Here is a 12,668-nt window from a genome sequence, read left to right as displayed (position 1 = left end):
TCAGAATTCTGTAAAATTCAACTACTGTCATATTCTGGGTGAATTAAATAGTTTTAAAGTTAATTTTTGGTTTGTTTATTTTTATTTTATGTATGAGTGTGTTTATCTGCATGTATATATTTGTGCTATGTGTGCACAATGACCTCAGAGTCCAGAAGAAGGCATTAGATCCACTGAAATGGGAGTTACAGGTGGTTGTAACCACCATTTGGGTGTTGAGAACCGAATCTGGGTTCTCTGCCAGAGCAGACAGTAATCTTAACCACTGAACCATCTCTCTGGCCCTGAAACACAATAGCTTTAACTATTTTTATTAAACCCCAATGGCTTAAAAAAAAGAAAACCATCCATTTATGTCAAAAAGAAGAAGAAAAAAATGTATCAAGAGAGAAATCAGGAATGTATGTCTTGAAGACAAAGCAAAACCTCTTTAGAAAATAATAAAGCTAAAATGTCAATAAACAAAGCCAGTATTTCTTTGTGCATTTAAGAATTGTGTATAAATACCTAATGATTCTGATTAAGAAGTGAGAAAATTCAAATGAAGGTAGGAGTAAGAACTATTACTGTGCTGTGTGCAAACTAACTGCCCCCTTCTGCTTTTTTACTTGATCCTCACATGGGCTGCCCCCGAGCTGGAGATGGTGTCTGTAGGAAGCAGAGGTATCCCAAAATGGAAAGAGTCAGGGCTCAGATAGGAGTTACTGGGTTGGACTGAAGGCAATACCATGTGCAAAATCAGTTCACTGAAAGTCTCTGCCACAAAAGCTTTCATATCCATAAAAACTACATAGTGAAGTCTAAGCTGAGGATTATGCACATGCTAGAATATTTCAGATTGGACAACTTTGAATATGATGTGAATATTTGCTTCTGAACCTGACTGATAGGCACAGTGGTTCCAGTTATCTGGCTGCTTTCGTTTCAACTAGGGTTTGTTAGGGAGGCCATATGTCACTGCTGCTTTGACATCCTAAAGCTGCTTCCTCAGTTTCCCTAAATTGCCCTCTGACGGGTCATCTTAGAGGCAACTCTACCATATGTAGCATCTCAATGAATCTTCGGAAACAGAGTCTTAGAAAAAAAAAATCAAGGGACTTTCCAACAAACGTGTGCATTAAAACAAGCAAGCCAAGCCTCATTTCATAGTCACTGCAGACTCTCTACTCCAAAACTCTACATTTAATATAGAATGATTAGCAAGTCATTTTACACACAGCATTATAATGCTGGAACTTCACAAACTATAGGTAAACAATCACAGAATCCTGTTCATTTCTCTGGTTTTTTGCTTTTTTTTTTTGTTTTGTTTTTTTGTTTTTTGAGACAGGGTTTCTCTGTGTAGCCCTGGCTGTCCTGGAACTCACTCTGTAGACCAGGCTGGCCTTGAACTCATAAATCCTTGCCTGCCTCTGCCTCTCAAGTGCTGGGATTACAGGCATGCACCACCACTGCCCAGCTATTTCTCTTTTTTATGTTTATTTCTTTTTCAGAATAGGAACATATAGTGGAGAATAGATGTTCATTTTCTCTGTAGACTCAGCACAGAAATTCTTCACACAGTGGAAAATTCCGTTTAATATATTGAATTAAACATGACCTTTGGCTGAAGCTCTGTAAACATCATTGCTTATAGTACATGTGATTAAAGATTACAAGATTTTGTAAATATGAAAATTTAAGAATTGCCTCTAATTTTCTACATATTTTAGATAAAGATGTTTATACTTGTGACCTGTGGAAGTTTTAAGTCCATCTGCTTTTGTGCTGGAACCCCAACACTAGGCAACTGGGATGGACCACGGCTTACAGCATTTAGAATCCGTTTGTGGAACCTAAAAAGAAAGTTGGAAAAAAAGATGAAAGAATTTAGGTTAAAGACAGAAGAGAAAAAAAAATCTAAAATAATCCATATAACTAGTGGATGGCAAAAATGGTTTCTTTTTCAAAAAACATTTAACCTATTTATTTATCACATTTATTTGCTGAATTTGCATAGATCTTCTCTTTCCAAACAGAAATTAGGTAATTTCAGATAAATAAAAAATATCTAATTCCTTGACATAGTAAGCAGAGACAAGATGTATATAATACTGGCTCAGCTGAAAAGAACTAGTGAAACATTCTTAAATACAATGGCAAGCACGGGTAGCCACATGTCCAAATGATGGAGAGAGACTTCTCTCCACAGTTAATCTTCTGTCAGGTCCTCTGGCTTTAGCGATGTGAGGGCTTAACCCTGGCAAACCCTAACTGGCCCAGAAGCAGGATTTCTTCAGTGAAATAAACGGTCATCAAAACTGAGACAGAAAAGAAACTGGGAGGCAGAAACGCTCTCTAGGTGAGTTACGGTCATTGCACTTGTGAGAAGTGATTATTGAAAACATCAAGAGCTTGTTCAGAATGGAATGCAAAACTGAAGCACTCGCTCATAGAATTTAGTGACACCCTCCTTCCCACCCCAAAAGATTTTGCAAGTTTAATACTGCCCTTTTTGTTTTGGTGATTTTTTTTCTAAAGGTAGCTTAAAAAAAAACCTTAAATTAGTACAAATAATCTTACATAAAAAGTCACCTTTTTGTTGTTGTTGTTCTTTTAAAAAGATGCGATCTTTAAAAATAAGCATCTACTGTTAAATAGAAGTGGAAGAAAAAAGATTAACTGTGCAATAAGAGAGAAGGCTGACCACGCAAAGAGAAATGTCTCCTGAGACTGTCCCGTGTTTTCTTAAACAACCTTTGCTCTAAATAAATAAATAAAAATTAGAACTGGGTAAGTGGACTTCATTAAATTCAGTCAAATCAAAACTGATCAGAAAAGTGAATTCATACTTATCCCACAAAATAGAATTTCTCACAGATTCTTTCAAAAGCATAAGCTGATGTAGCATAATTAATTTAAAGATCTTTTATTTGTTAAATGCTTCCTTTATATGTGATGCATATGTAATATGTAAGACAGGATGGCCATCCAGGATGGCGATCCTGGAAGGGAGAGGCAAGTAGATGATGGATGGCGTTGGGCCGAGAGCAATGGATATCTGTTACACCTGAAGGATAACAGGGGTGAATGAAAGACCACAGTGATCTTGGAACAGCTGCACAATAGCAGAACTTACAAGTGTGCTGCCCTTGGGAGCAGGACACAGGCAGAATTTTGATTTCCACCTCACACCACTAGATGCTTTCAAGTTGGAGGGGTGAGTACTAATTTTGCAAATTCAAGTTCTGACGCTTCTGAAAGTGAGAGGGGATTTGAGTGGGAAGCTGACTTTCAAGACTGTAAAATACACAGATGTGCTAGAGGGCTCATTCAATGTTCAGGGATAAATAATTCTAGCAAAGCATTCAGGCATGGTGCTAGCCAAGCCCTGAGCCTCTCCCAGTGCATCTCCTTATCTGCTCCTAGGTTCAGCGTCCCTGCCCTGTAAAAGGACACCTTGAAAGCAGCACAGTCCTTTCGCAGTACCAAATACTCTGTTCCCACCCTGGAAGCCCACTGCTGGTGACAGTCCTCAGCAGGCGCTGTTGCCCTATCTCAAAGATAACAGTTTCATCGACACCTTTGGAAAAGCATGTCTTTGAGTCAGTGGAACTTACCTGCACAGAGCATGCGCTACTTAGACATAATTTGCTGCAAAGCCAACCCCACACTTGTTTGTATTTGTATTACGTCAAAACAGATTTCTATGAGATTTACCCAGGGTCATGCCATGTTGATCCATCTGTGTCCCTCATGCTCCAGGTGGGTGTAAAACCAAGTTAGTAAAACTGTTTTGGGTGAGTCCTTATTTTTCCCTTCCCCTATTCCCTCTCCCCCTCCTTTCCTATTCTTTATTTCCCTTCCTTTAACAAGGGCTTGTCATGTAGCCCAGGATGGTCCAGGTCCTATTATGCAGTTTAAATTGGCCTTTAATTCATGGCTATCACCTTGCCTCAGTCCCCTGAGTGTTGGGTACAAACATTTCTTGTGACTTTCCCTGCCCACAAAGGCCCCCACCCCATCCTTGCTGTAATATTGTGGAAGGGAGCATGGGGCAGAGATGGAAAGAGCCAGGAGAGAGAGGACTTTCTCTCTCCGCTCAGCCCTGGCACTGATGGATTTGGGGGTTGGGGAGGCATGGTAACAAAGCTCTTGGGGCCTGGAGCACCTGAATCTGTGAGGGCTGACGAGGGTGTTGTTCTCAGGCCAGCAGGTCTGTTCTGTTCTAAGTTGCGTTTGGGAAGGTTGTTGGCTCCCTGGAGATGTGCTCATGCCCAGGGTGCACAGGGTGTGGGGACTTCCTTCTGTGTCCTATTTCCCAGACCCACCTGTCCATCTGGTTTCCCCATCAAGCCTGTCTGGCTCATTCCTCTCTCCCCTTCCCTTTTCATGTCTCCATTTTCTTCCCTCAGGTTAATGATGGCCTTTTACGATTCTAATTACTACTTTGTACTAATGACTTTGTACTAATGACTCATAATTCTGCCCTCTTGTCAAGCAACTGGGCCGGTTGCTTGATGGCAAAATTCTTTGGCTGACTGACTGCAAGTCTAAAAGTGAATTTGCCAGTCTCCTTGGAAGGATTCCCCTGCTGCCTACTGATGGGAGAAGCCACACAGTCCTCCTATTCACCCCAGGCCAACCGTAGGCCAACCCTGGATTCCCCTGCTGCCATCCTTCACTGAATGGCAGGTATTGCATGACCTCCTTTCCTTCAACTGCCATTAGCTTTGTCACGCTCAGGACTCTATCATCTCTTAGCTTGGTAGCCAAGCTCCCGACAGTTCATTCTCAGGCTAAATCATGTTATAGCATCTGTCAGGCTGTTTACTTGAGCAGCTCATTCTCACGGTCACATGACTGTCAAAGTCCCGCCTGCTCTCAGGATAGAACCCAATTTACATTTATGACTCTCTGAGTTCTAGCTGAGGCTTGCATCCCAGTTTATGCTCCAGACTTTCCTCTGCTTGGTCTCCATCCAGGAAACACACACCATCTGCTTTCTGATGCTTTTCTCCTCTGTCCTGCATTGACTTCAATTTTCCCTCTACCTGGAATTCCTGTTTCTTCTGCCTGTTTGTCTAGCTCTCATCCATTAGCTAGATGTATCTCTGTCACTTTCTGTAGGTCTACCCCTTTGCCATGTCTGCTCTGGTACTTTCTTCTTGCTCCACTCTCATTTTAAACATATATCATTACATTCTAAGTCCCATGAGGTGGACTTTTGGATAGATACTTATTTTTGTCAATGCCTGGTCACAATTGTTAAATAAAACGTGAATGTGTATTTCACTGTGCCTTGTTCTCTCTTTAGTCCTGGAGAGGAACGAGTCTAATAGTTTAAATATGCACACACACACAAGCATATGGACACCACCCCCCACTCACACACACTCACATCATAACCCAATGGTGACTGGCTTGATGCATCTCTAGTAGAGAGGGTACTAAGCATCTTTCATATACATTTTAGAATGTGTCTTCAACCATTCAGGCATGTTCAAGTCTGGTGGCACAGGGACATTTTAGCTGACATCAAATTTGGATAATTGGTCAGTTTTATATAACATCCTTGCTAAACCCACACACCTGTCCCTGCTTGCCACTGTGACTCAGTCAAAATTCCTCCATTACTCGGTCCTCCATTGTGATATTGAAGTTAAGAAAATCAGAAAACATAGGGCTAGAAATGAGGGCCTGTTTGGGCGCATAGGAAGATTACTGATAATGGTCCTCACTAACGTTGTGCAGTTCATTTCCTTCTCCTAGGGATACAAGCAAGCAGGTGTTTTTCTCTCTCTTTTAAAGGCACAGTGAGTGGTTGAGCTGGGATTTGAACCCAGTTGTCTGATTTCAAAGTCATTAACTCCAATCTTTCATAATTGGCCATTTTGTAAAGTTCAATGATAGAAGCAAGAGAAACACAACATGCTGCCAGCTCTAGTCGGCCAAACAGCTGGAGACAAAGGGCTATAAAACCCCACCGAGGAGTAAATAGCTCACAGGGCTTCGCACTCCCTCTGTGTCTCCAGTGACAGAGGGTTTGTGTAGTAGTCACATGTTTCCATGCCTATCTCTTCATGGACTTTGGACTTTGAAGGGGAATGAATGGGCCTTATTTGCTGTGCTCCTGTATTAATGCCTTGCTACATGTATTAAGTATGTCGAAGTGGAGCTGTTGTTGAACAGAGCCACACAGGTAAATGGGCTGGGGTGGTGTCGGTGGGAGGAGGGCTTTTCCAGGAGACCAATGAAAAGCCGCAAGGCGGATGTGGGCGGAGTCACCAGAAGGGTTTTGGAGGAAGACTGCTCTAGGGGTGCTGAACATTGTAGGGCTCCTCTCACCCTTCATGCTTCCCCCTCCTTTAATTTTGGACCCCGTGAACGTTTTTTGTTTGTTTGTTTGTTTTAAGCAGTTAAAATTTGAGCTCCTTCCCTGGCTCCCCACAGCCTCCTAAAGTCTCAGAGTTGTCCTTTGCTCAAGTCAAAATGCAAAAGGAACTGCGCACGGAAGCAGCAGCAGTCTCATAGAAAGCCACAAGTGGAAGCCACACATGCTTTTAAAATTTCTAGTACTGGGCCAAATGTGGTTGTATATACCTTTAAACCTAGTACTGGGGAGGCAGAGGCAGTTGGATCTCCGAGTTTGAACGTATCTTCGTCTATACAGTGAGTCAATACAACCAGGGCTCTGTGGAGAGACCCTGTCCCCCTCCCCCAAAAGAAAGGTAAAACATTTCTAGTACTCATATTTCCAAAAATAAACTTGGCAGCTGTAGTTTTACATGTGACTGTTCTCCAAATTTTCATGTGTTGGAAACCCCAGTGTTGGGGTTGGGTGTGGTGAAGCCTGGGGGGAGGGGGAACTTGTTCGGAGAAGATTGCGGTACTCTTGAAAAGGCAATAGCTTACTGCAGCTCTTTCGCCACTCAGGTGGGAAAGACCAATTCTTAACCCTTTAAAGCCCACATTCCCTTCTATAAGTAGAAAAAAAAAATCCCATAACTTCCTACTTGAAAACTCATACTAGCAACTCCCATTTTTTACAAGAAGACATCCTGCTTATAGGGGTTTGTGAATTTACTTTCGAACTGGCACATGTCTCGTGTCCCCGCACTGGGAGTCCTGAAAAGGGTTGCAGACATGCATAGACAAGACGGAGGTGATCCCATACCAGGTTCGTGAACTGGTCCTCACAGGCCATGCGGATCACTTCTGCTGTGGCAGGGCTGTTTATGGCCCAAATCGGGGACAAGCCTCTCTCCTCTCGAGCTGCAGCCACGGCCGCGGCAATAGCGAAGAACACAGAACAGCCCAGAAATGTTCCAGCTTCGCCAAGGCCCTGGGGATGTGGGGAGGGAAGACAAAACGAGAAGCCTTTTAGAAACCTGGTTCTGGATGGAGACAGGGACATGGGGGCAGGGGCGCTGGCCTGAGCTGACCCCATGCTTCTGAAGGGGTTTCAGTTCTTGTTTCCTTGCAGCAATCTTGCTGGTAGGTGGGTAGGCCCTCTGGAAGAATATGGGCTATTTGCTTAGCTATGTCCAGTACCTGAGCCATGTGTGGGTACAGTTAATTTTGCTCCACAAATCCACCAAGAACTCAGCATGCATTTTTTTTATAGCCTTTTGCCTTTTCCAAATCATAGCCTACTTGGGATCATTCTTTTCTTTCCATCCACCCTTACGACCCATCCCAGAACAGCCTGAAGTCTGCTACAGGGCCACTTTCTGTTTGTTTAGGAAGCTGGTTGGGCTTCAAAGGAACTGCATTCTGGAGGACGATTGGCCAAGGTGGTAATCCTCATGCGGGTTACACTCACCAAACACAGAGAACCTGGCCAAGGCCTGGCATGCCCATGCCCAAGGGGACCACGTGGTTGCAGCTAAAGCTACCCACTGTGCCAACAGGGTTTTTAAGGGATGAGGATGGTATAGAAATACCTTGATTAATGGTGGACAATCTTGGTGGGGCCCATGCCAAGGATTTATCCTTCTTAGTCTGAATTAAATCAATGACAGGGGTCCAAGAGCTTTCCCAGATACAAAGTACTACAAAGAGTTAAAGTTTTGTCAAGGCACAGCAGTAGACCCTGATGTGTTCCATGGAGGATGGTGTCTGCAATTGAAAGTCTCATAATCCTGTTCTGAATGGAAGCCATTGTCTCATATGCTGTGGGGTTCGCTGGTACAGGCTGACTCATGCCAGGCTGCAAAGGCATGGGGCGTCACTGAACTCTGAGAGGTGTAGGCAGCCTTCCACTGGTAGCTAGAGATGAGGGACCGGAACCTGTATGGGCAGCTCTGATTGAATGCATATCCAAGTAGAAGATGGATGCCAAGTGAATGCAACAAATAAAATATATGCCAAGGGTGGTCCCCTGCATGAACTGAGAAAGCAGAGGTGACTTTTCCTGAAGAGATGATAGATGAGATGAGAGGGTGCTTGCCAGGTGAGGAAGGAAAGATGAGTCCCAGGTAGTGTGTACGTTTGTCTATGAACTTGATGGGCTCAGGTGTCCATGTATTTGTTTAAATACTGATGTAGGTGTCTCTGGGAAAGTTCGTTGTAGATATGATTAGCATTGGCTTTAATATATTACTAGCTTTGATGATATCTGTGAAGTCCCCAAGAGCAAAACAAATTTCTCCCAGCCAGGGGGAGTGATTCTGCCTCAGGGTCTCAGCACAGAAACCCTACCTGACTTTTTTGACTACTGTCCCACTGCCCTACAGATCTTGAATTTGTCAGTTTTACAACTATGTGAGACAATTCCTTAAAATAAATCTGTGTGTACATGTATAGATGTATACACACACACACACACACACATATTCACATGCAACTATACTTATAGATATGCATGCATATATACATAACACACATGTATAGCATATGCATGCACATGTATCTACAATACCCAGATAAAGCCCATTGGTTCTGTCTGTCTAGAGAGCTCTGGTACAGGTGACATTCAAAGGCATCAGGAAGAGAAAAGAGCTGGTTTAATCCAAAGAGCTGAATAAAGCTCTGTGGGACAGAAAGGGTGGTATGAAAAGTCTCGGGAACGATCGGCAGGACTCTGCGACCCATGTTAAGAGCTGTGTCTTATTATCAACTCAAGGGAAGACAGCAAAGGATTTTTACTACGAATCACATGACTTTCTTTCTAGTCTTATACTCTGGTTAATTTGTTATCTTAACAGATCAAGTATGCCTTAAATCACATAATATGCCAAAGAAATTATTCTAGCAGTGACTAATGCTGAAGACTGGAGAGGTAGAGGGTCCTCGGTAGAGTGAGGATCCAGGGCCTTCGAAGAAATTATTGAGTTGCTCATTGTTCCACCCATTCTTGTCCAGCCAGGTTGTCAGGATTTGTCCTCATCAATAGTTGCTCCTTGGCAGTAGAAGCCAACAGGTTTTCATGCTACAACCCTTTGCCCTTGATGGGCCAGGGTGATTGAGATGGGCAGATGGAATCTTATGGCCGTGTTTCTGTACCGTCATGATTGAACAGACGATAGGGATACGTGATGAGAAACATGTCATTGAGCAATTTTATCATTCTTCAGCTGCTCAAGAAGACAAACGAGGTCACCAAGCCATAGAGTCCGACACGTTTGCCTTTGCATTGGTGGTCTGTCATTGCCTCAAATGTTATCACACAGCAGGTGACACTCATTCCTTCATAGTGCTGGTGAGCCTTCCCCCATGCGTTAGACTACTATGCCTTCCAGCAACTGGGGGAGTGTGTTCCCTGCACAGGCTTAGGTGGCTTCAGGGGCAGCAGTGGGATCAGGTGGAGGTATTCATGCTTTGACAACATGGTTTAAGCTCCCCACACCTCAGCAGGATTCTCCCGAGAAAGCACAGTGCCTAGGCCTAGGGCAGAGGGATTAGCATTATAACCAACCAAGAGTCTACATAAGCCTCCAGAAACCTAAGCATACCAGGCTCTAGATGTAATTTGTCCCTAGGAAACTACCCAAATTCCCAGAGTCTGGCAGTGTGAGCTAGACCTTAATTCTTGAGGAGAGACTAGACTATACACCCAGTGCTGGGCTGCTGTTTTTCCATCATCATATCCATAAGGGGGGCAGCTGGTGATCACAGGCTCCTTGAGTGGCTTAAATTAGCCAGAAATAGATAAATGACTGTCCGTATGGCCACCAGGAAAGCCTGGATGAACAATGCCTTCACCTTGACCCCAGAGATTGGTCCTTCCATGCTTAAGGCTAACGTGGCACATTGAGGTGTTTGCAAGTATCTGATGAGTGAATGTGAGGGCGAAGAATGAGATTGAATCAGTCAAAGATGAGCTTGCTCATTAGTTTAGACAATGACACAGAGCGATTGCCTCATCTTCGTTATCCACATAACTGGATGTAGAATCATCTAGGAAATTGCTGAGGCACACATCTTTGGAGATGTTTGTGAGTGTGCTCCCAGACAGAATTAATTCATGGGGTAGAGAGATCTTATTTCAATATGGGTTGCACCACTCTGTGGGTTAGAGGCTCATATAAAATAAGAGGGGGACAAAAGGGAAAGCAAACAATCAGAATGTCCATTTCCCTGCTCCCTGGCTACTAAGATGTGAACTTCTTTCCCTACCACGATGAAGTGGATCTTCTGAAGCCATGATTCAAAAATAAGTCTTGCTTTTGTTCAGTCCTTCCTATCAGGAATTATTGTCAGAGATAAACAAAAGTGACTAACACGTCTAAGTGACATTAGCAGCTAACATCATCCTCAGTTGACTTTAATCAGGCCACTGCCAAACTGCATGGGTAGCATCCTTAGCCTTTGCATTTCTACACTGCACTTCCCTTGCACATCTGAGATGTGGAAACTGGGACTCAGGTAACTTACATGGATGAAACTGGGCCACACTCCCAGACCTTATACCATGCCCTGCTGTTTTTAGTACCAGTTTCTCCTGCATAATGACGTGATTGCTGGTTACTATTTGAACAAGTCTCCCTAAGCTCAGGTGCTGACAGTTTATTCTCTATACATGGCGAGGTATGGCATTTAGGAGATGGTTAGGTCGTCAGGGCTCCACCTTCATGAATGAATTGGTGTCATTGCAGGTGTGGGTGTGTTACAGAGGTGAGCTTGACCTTTTTCTCTGAATCAATATGCTGTATGCAGCAAGAAGTCACCTCCAGGTGTGGCTTGTTAATTTTGGACTTTTCCGGCTTTGAGATGCAAATAAGCTTCTCTTAAGTCATCCAGTCTCTAGTATTATGATATAGCAATGCAAAAGAGATTTAAGCCACCAACACCCAGCTTTTCTTGCTGTTCAGGTTGCAGGGTGAGTTTCCCCACCTCCTCTCCTGCTGGTCTGTGTTAAGCAACCTTACAGGTGTCTGCCTGTCTTTATTATTCAGTGCTTTCCTGTTGCCTCAGAAGATTTTTCCCCTTTCTTCTGGCTGGAATGAGGAGACTGTGTGTCTTAGGTATACACACTCCTGAGTGCAGTCCTACACTGCACTCTGATATTTTGATCAATGATGGACAGGATATGCAACAATGGCCCAGCATGTCTCTAAGGGAACTCAAGAATTTTTATTGTTTAGTGACATCGTGACAAGGTGACAGCTTCATACCACATGTTGTCCAGGTGTTTGCTGTGAAGATGCTGATCTAGACAGAATACTGCCCTGTCAGTTGTACAGAAGTACAACAGTACAAGTACACAGAGGGACTACTTGGTAATAAGCAACTGGGCTTTGGCTTAGTTTCCCATCTTTTGTTGCTATTTTAGAATACACATATTTATTTTAAAAAGCTGACTATAAAATAGAATGCCATGTGCCATTGGCAGCAGCCTCACACAGTTTGTGTTCACTGTGTCCCAAATACATATAGGGTCTATGTTCAGTGACTGGTGCATTTAATTTATATAATAAACATTACATTATTCATATTGAAGCACTAGAGAAGCACCCTAAGCATGTGCTGAAACCAAGTCTACTCAAACATGAGAATGAAGTTATTAAAAACCACAAACTCACAGAGGACAGATGCCTCTCAGGGCCGAGCACTGTGCCTAAAGGACAGATGGACAAGCCAAATCCTTCAAATTAGGTTCCCTCTTCTCTCCTATAACATGGCCTCAGTGCAAGGTGGGGGGAGGAGAAGGAAGGAGCTAGGAGACAGTGATGGATAGTGTTCTGGGTCAAGAGGTACCTTCTAACCTATACTTGCCTTGTCTGAAAATAAGCACCTGAACAGGGAGAATTGTGAAATGTCATTGGCCTTTTCCCCGTGACTATGAAACTGTTCAAGGTGACAATCTCTTAAGTTTGGCAACAAGATGGATTATTGCAGGATTACAAGAGTATGAGCATCCAGGGGTCAGGGAGGAGGGCAGTGTACCACCGCTAATATCCTTATGAGGGTACAGCGTAGGTGCATCCTCTTGGGAAGAGGAAGAGCAAGGATCACATACATGTTCCTGGTCTTGAGCAGAGCCTGCAGCAGCCTGCTCAGCCTTGTAAACACACACACACACACACACACACACACACACGGACACACGGACATGGACACACACATGCACTAATGGACACTCACACAGGGACACACACACAGGGACACACACACACACGGACACGGACACACGGACACACACATGCACTAATGGACACACACACACATATACACACACACACACA

The 12,668-nt window shown here is 43.6% G+C and overlaps 1 protein-coding gene across 2 annotated transcripts in view; it reads right to left on the bottom strand.

The window, feature by feature from the left end:
* Positions 1 to 1,475: 1,475 nt before the first annotated feature.
* The window catches only part of LOC110301976 (aldehyde oxidase 3), an 89,598-nt gene continuing 78,405 nt past the window's right edge, over positions 1,476 to 12,668 (bottom strand). For both annotated transcript variants that reach the window (XM_021176186.2, XM_029479649.1), the window contains 2 exons: positions 7,157 to 7,324; positions 1,476 to 1,835 (listed from right to left, as the gene is read on the bottom strand). In XM_021176186.2, the coding sequence (XP_021031845.1) occupies positions 1,782 to 1,835; positions 7,157 to 7,324 (222 nt within the window). In that variant the 3' untranslated portion in view covers positions 1,476 to 1,781. The remainder of the gene's footprint in view (positions 1,836 to 7,156; positions 7,325 to 12,668) is intronic.

This window comes from Mus caroli, chromosome 1, assembly GCF_900094665.2.
Source record: "Mus caroli chromosome 1, CAROLI_EIJ_v1.1, whole genome shotgun sequence".
In the NCBI taxonomy this organism is placed as follows: Eukaryota; Metazoa; Chordata; class Mammalia; order Rodentia; family Muridae; genus Mus; species Mus caroli.
The sequence above is the reverse complement of the archived record's forward strand: the minus strand, read 5'-3'. Positions and strand labels throughout refer to the sequence as shown.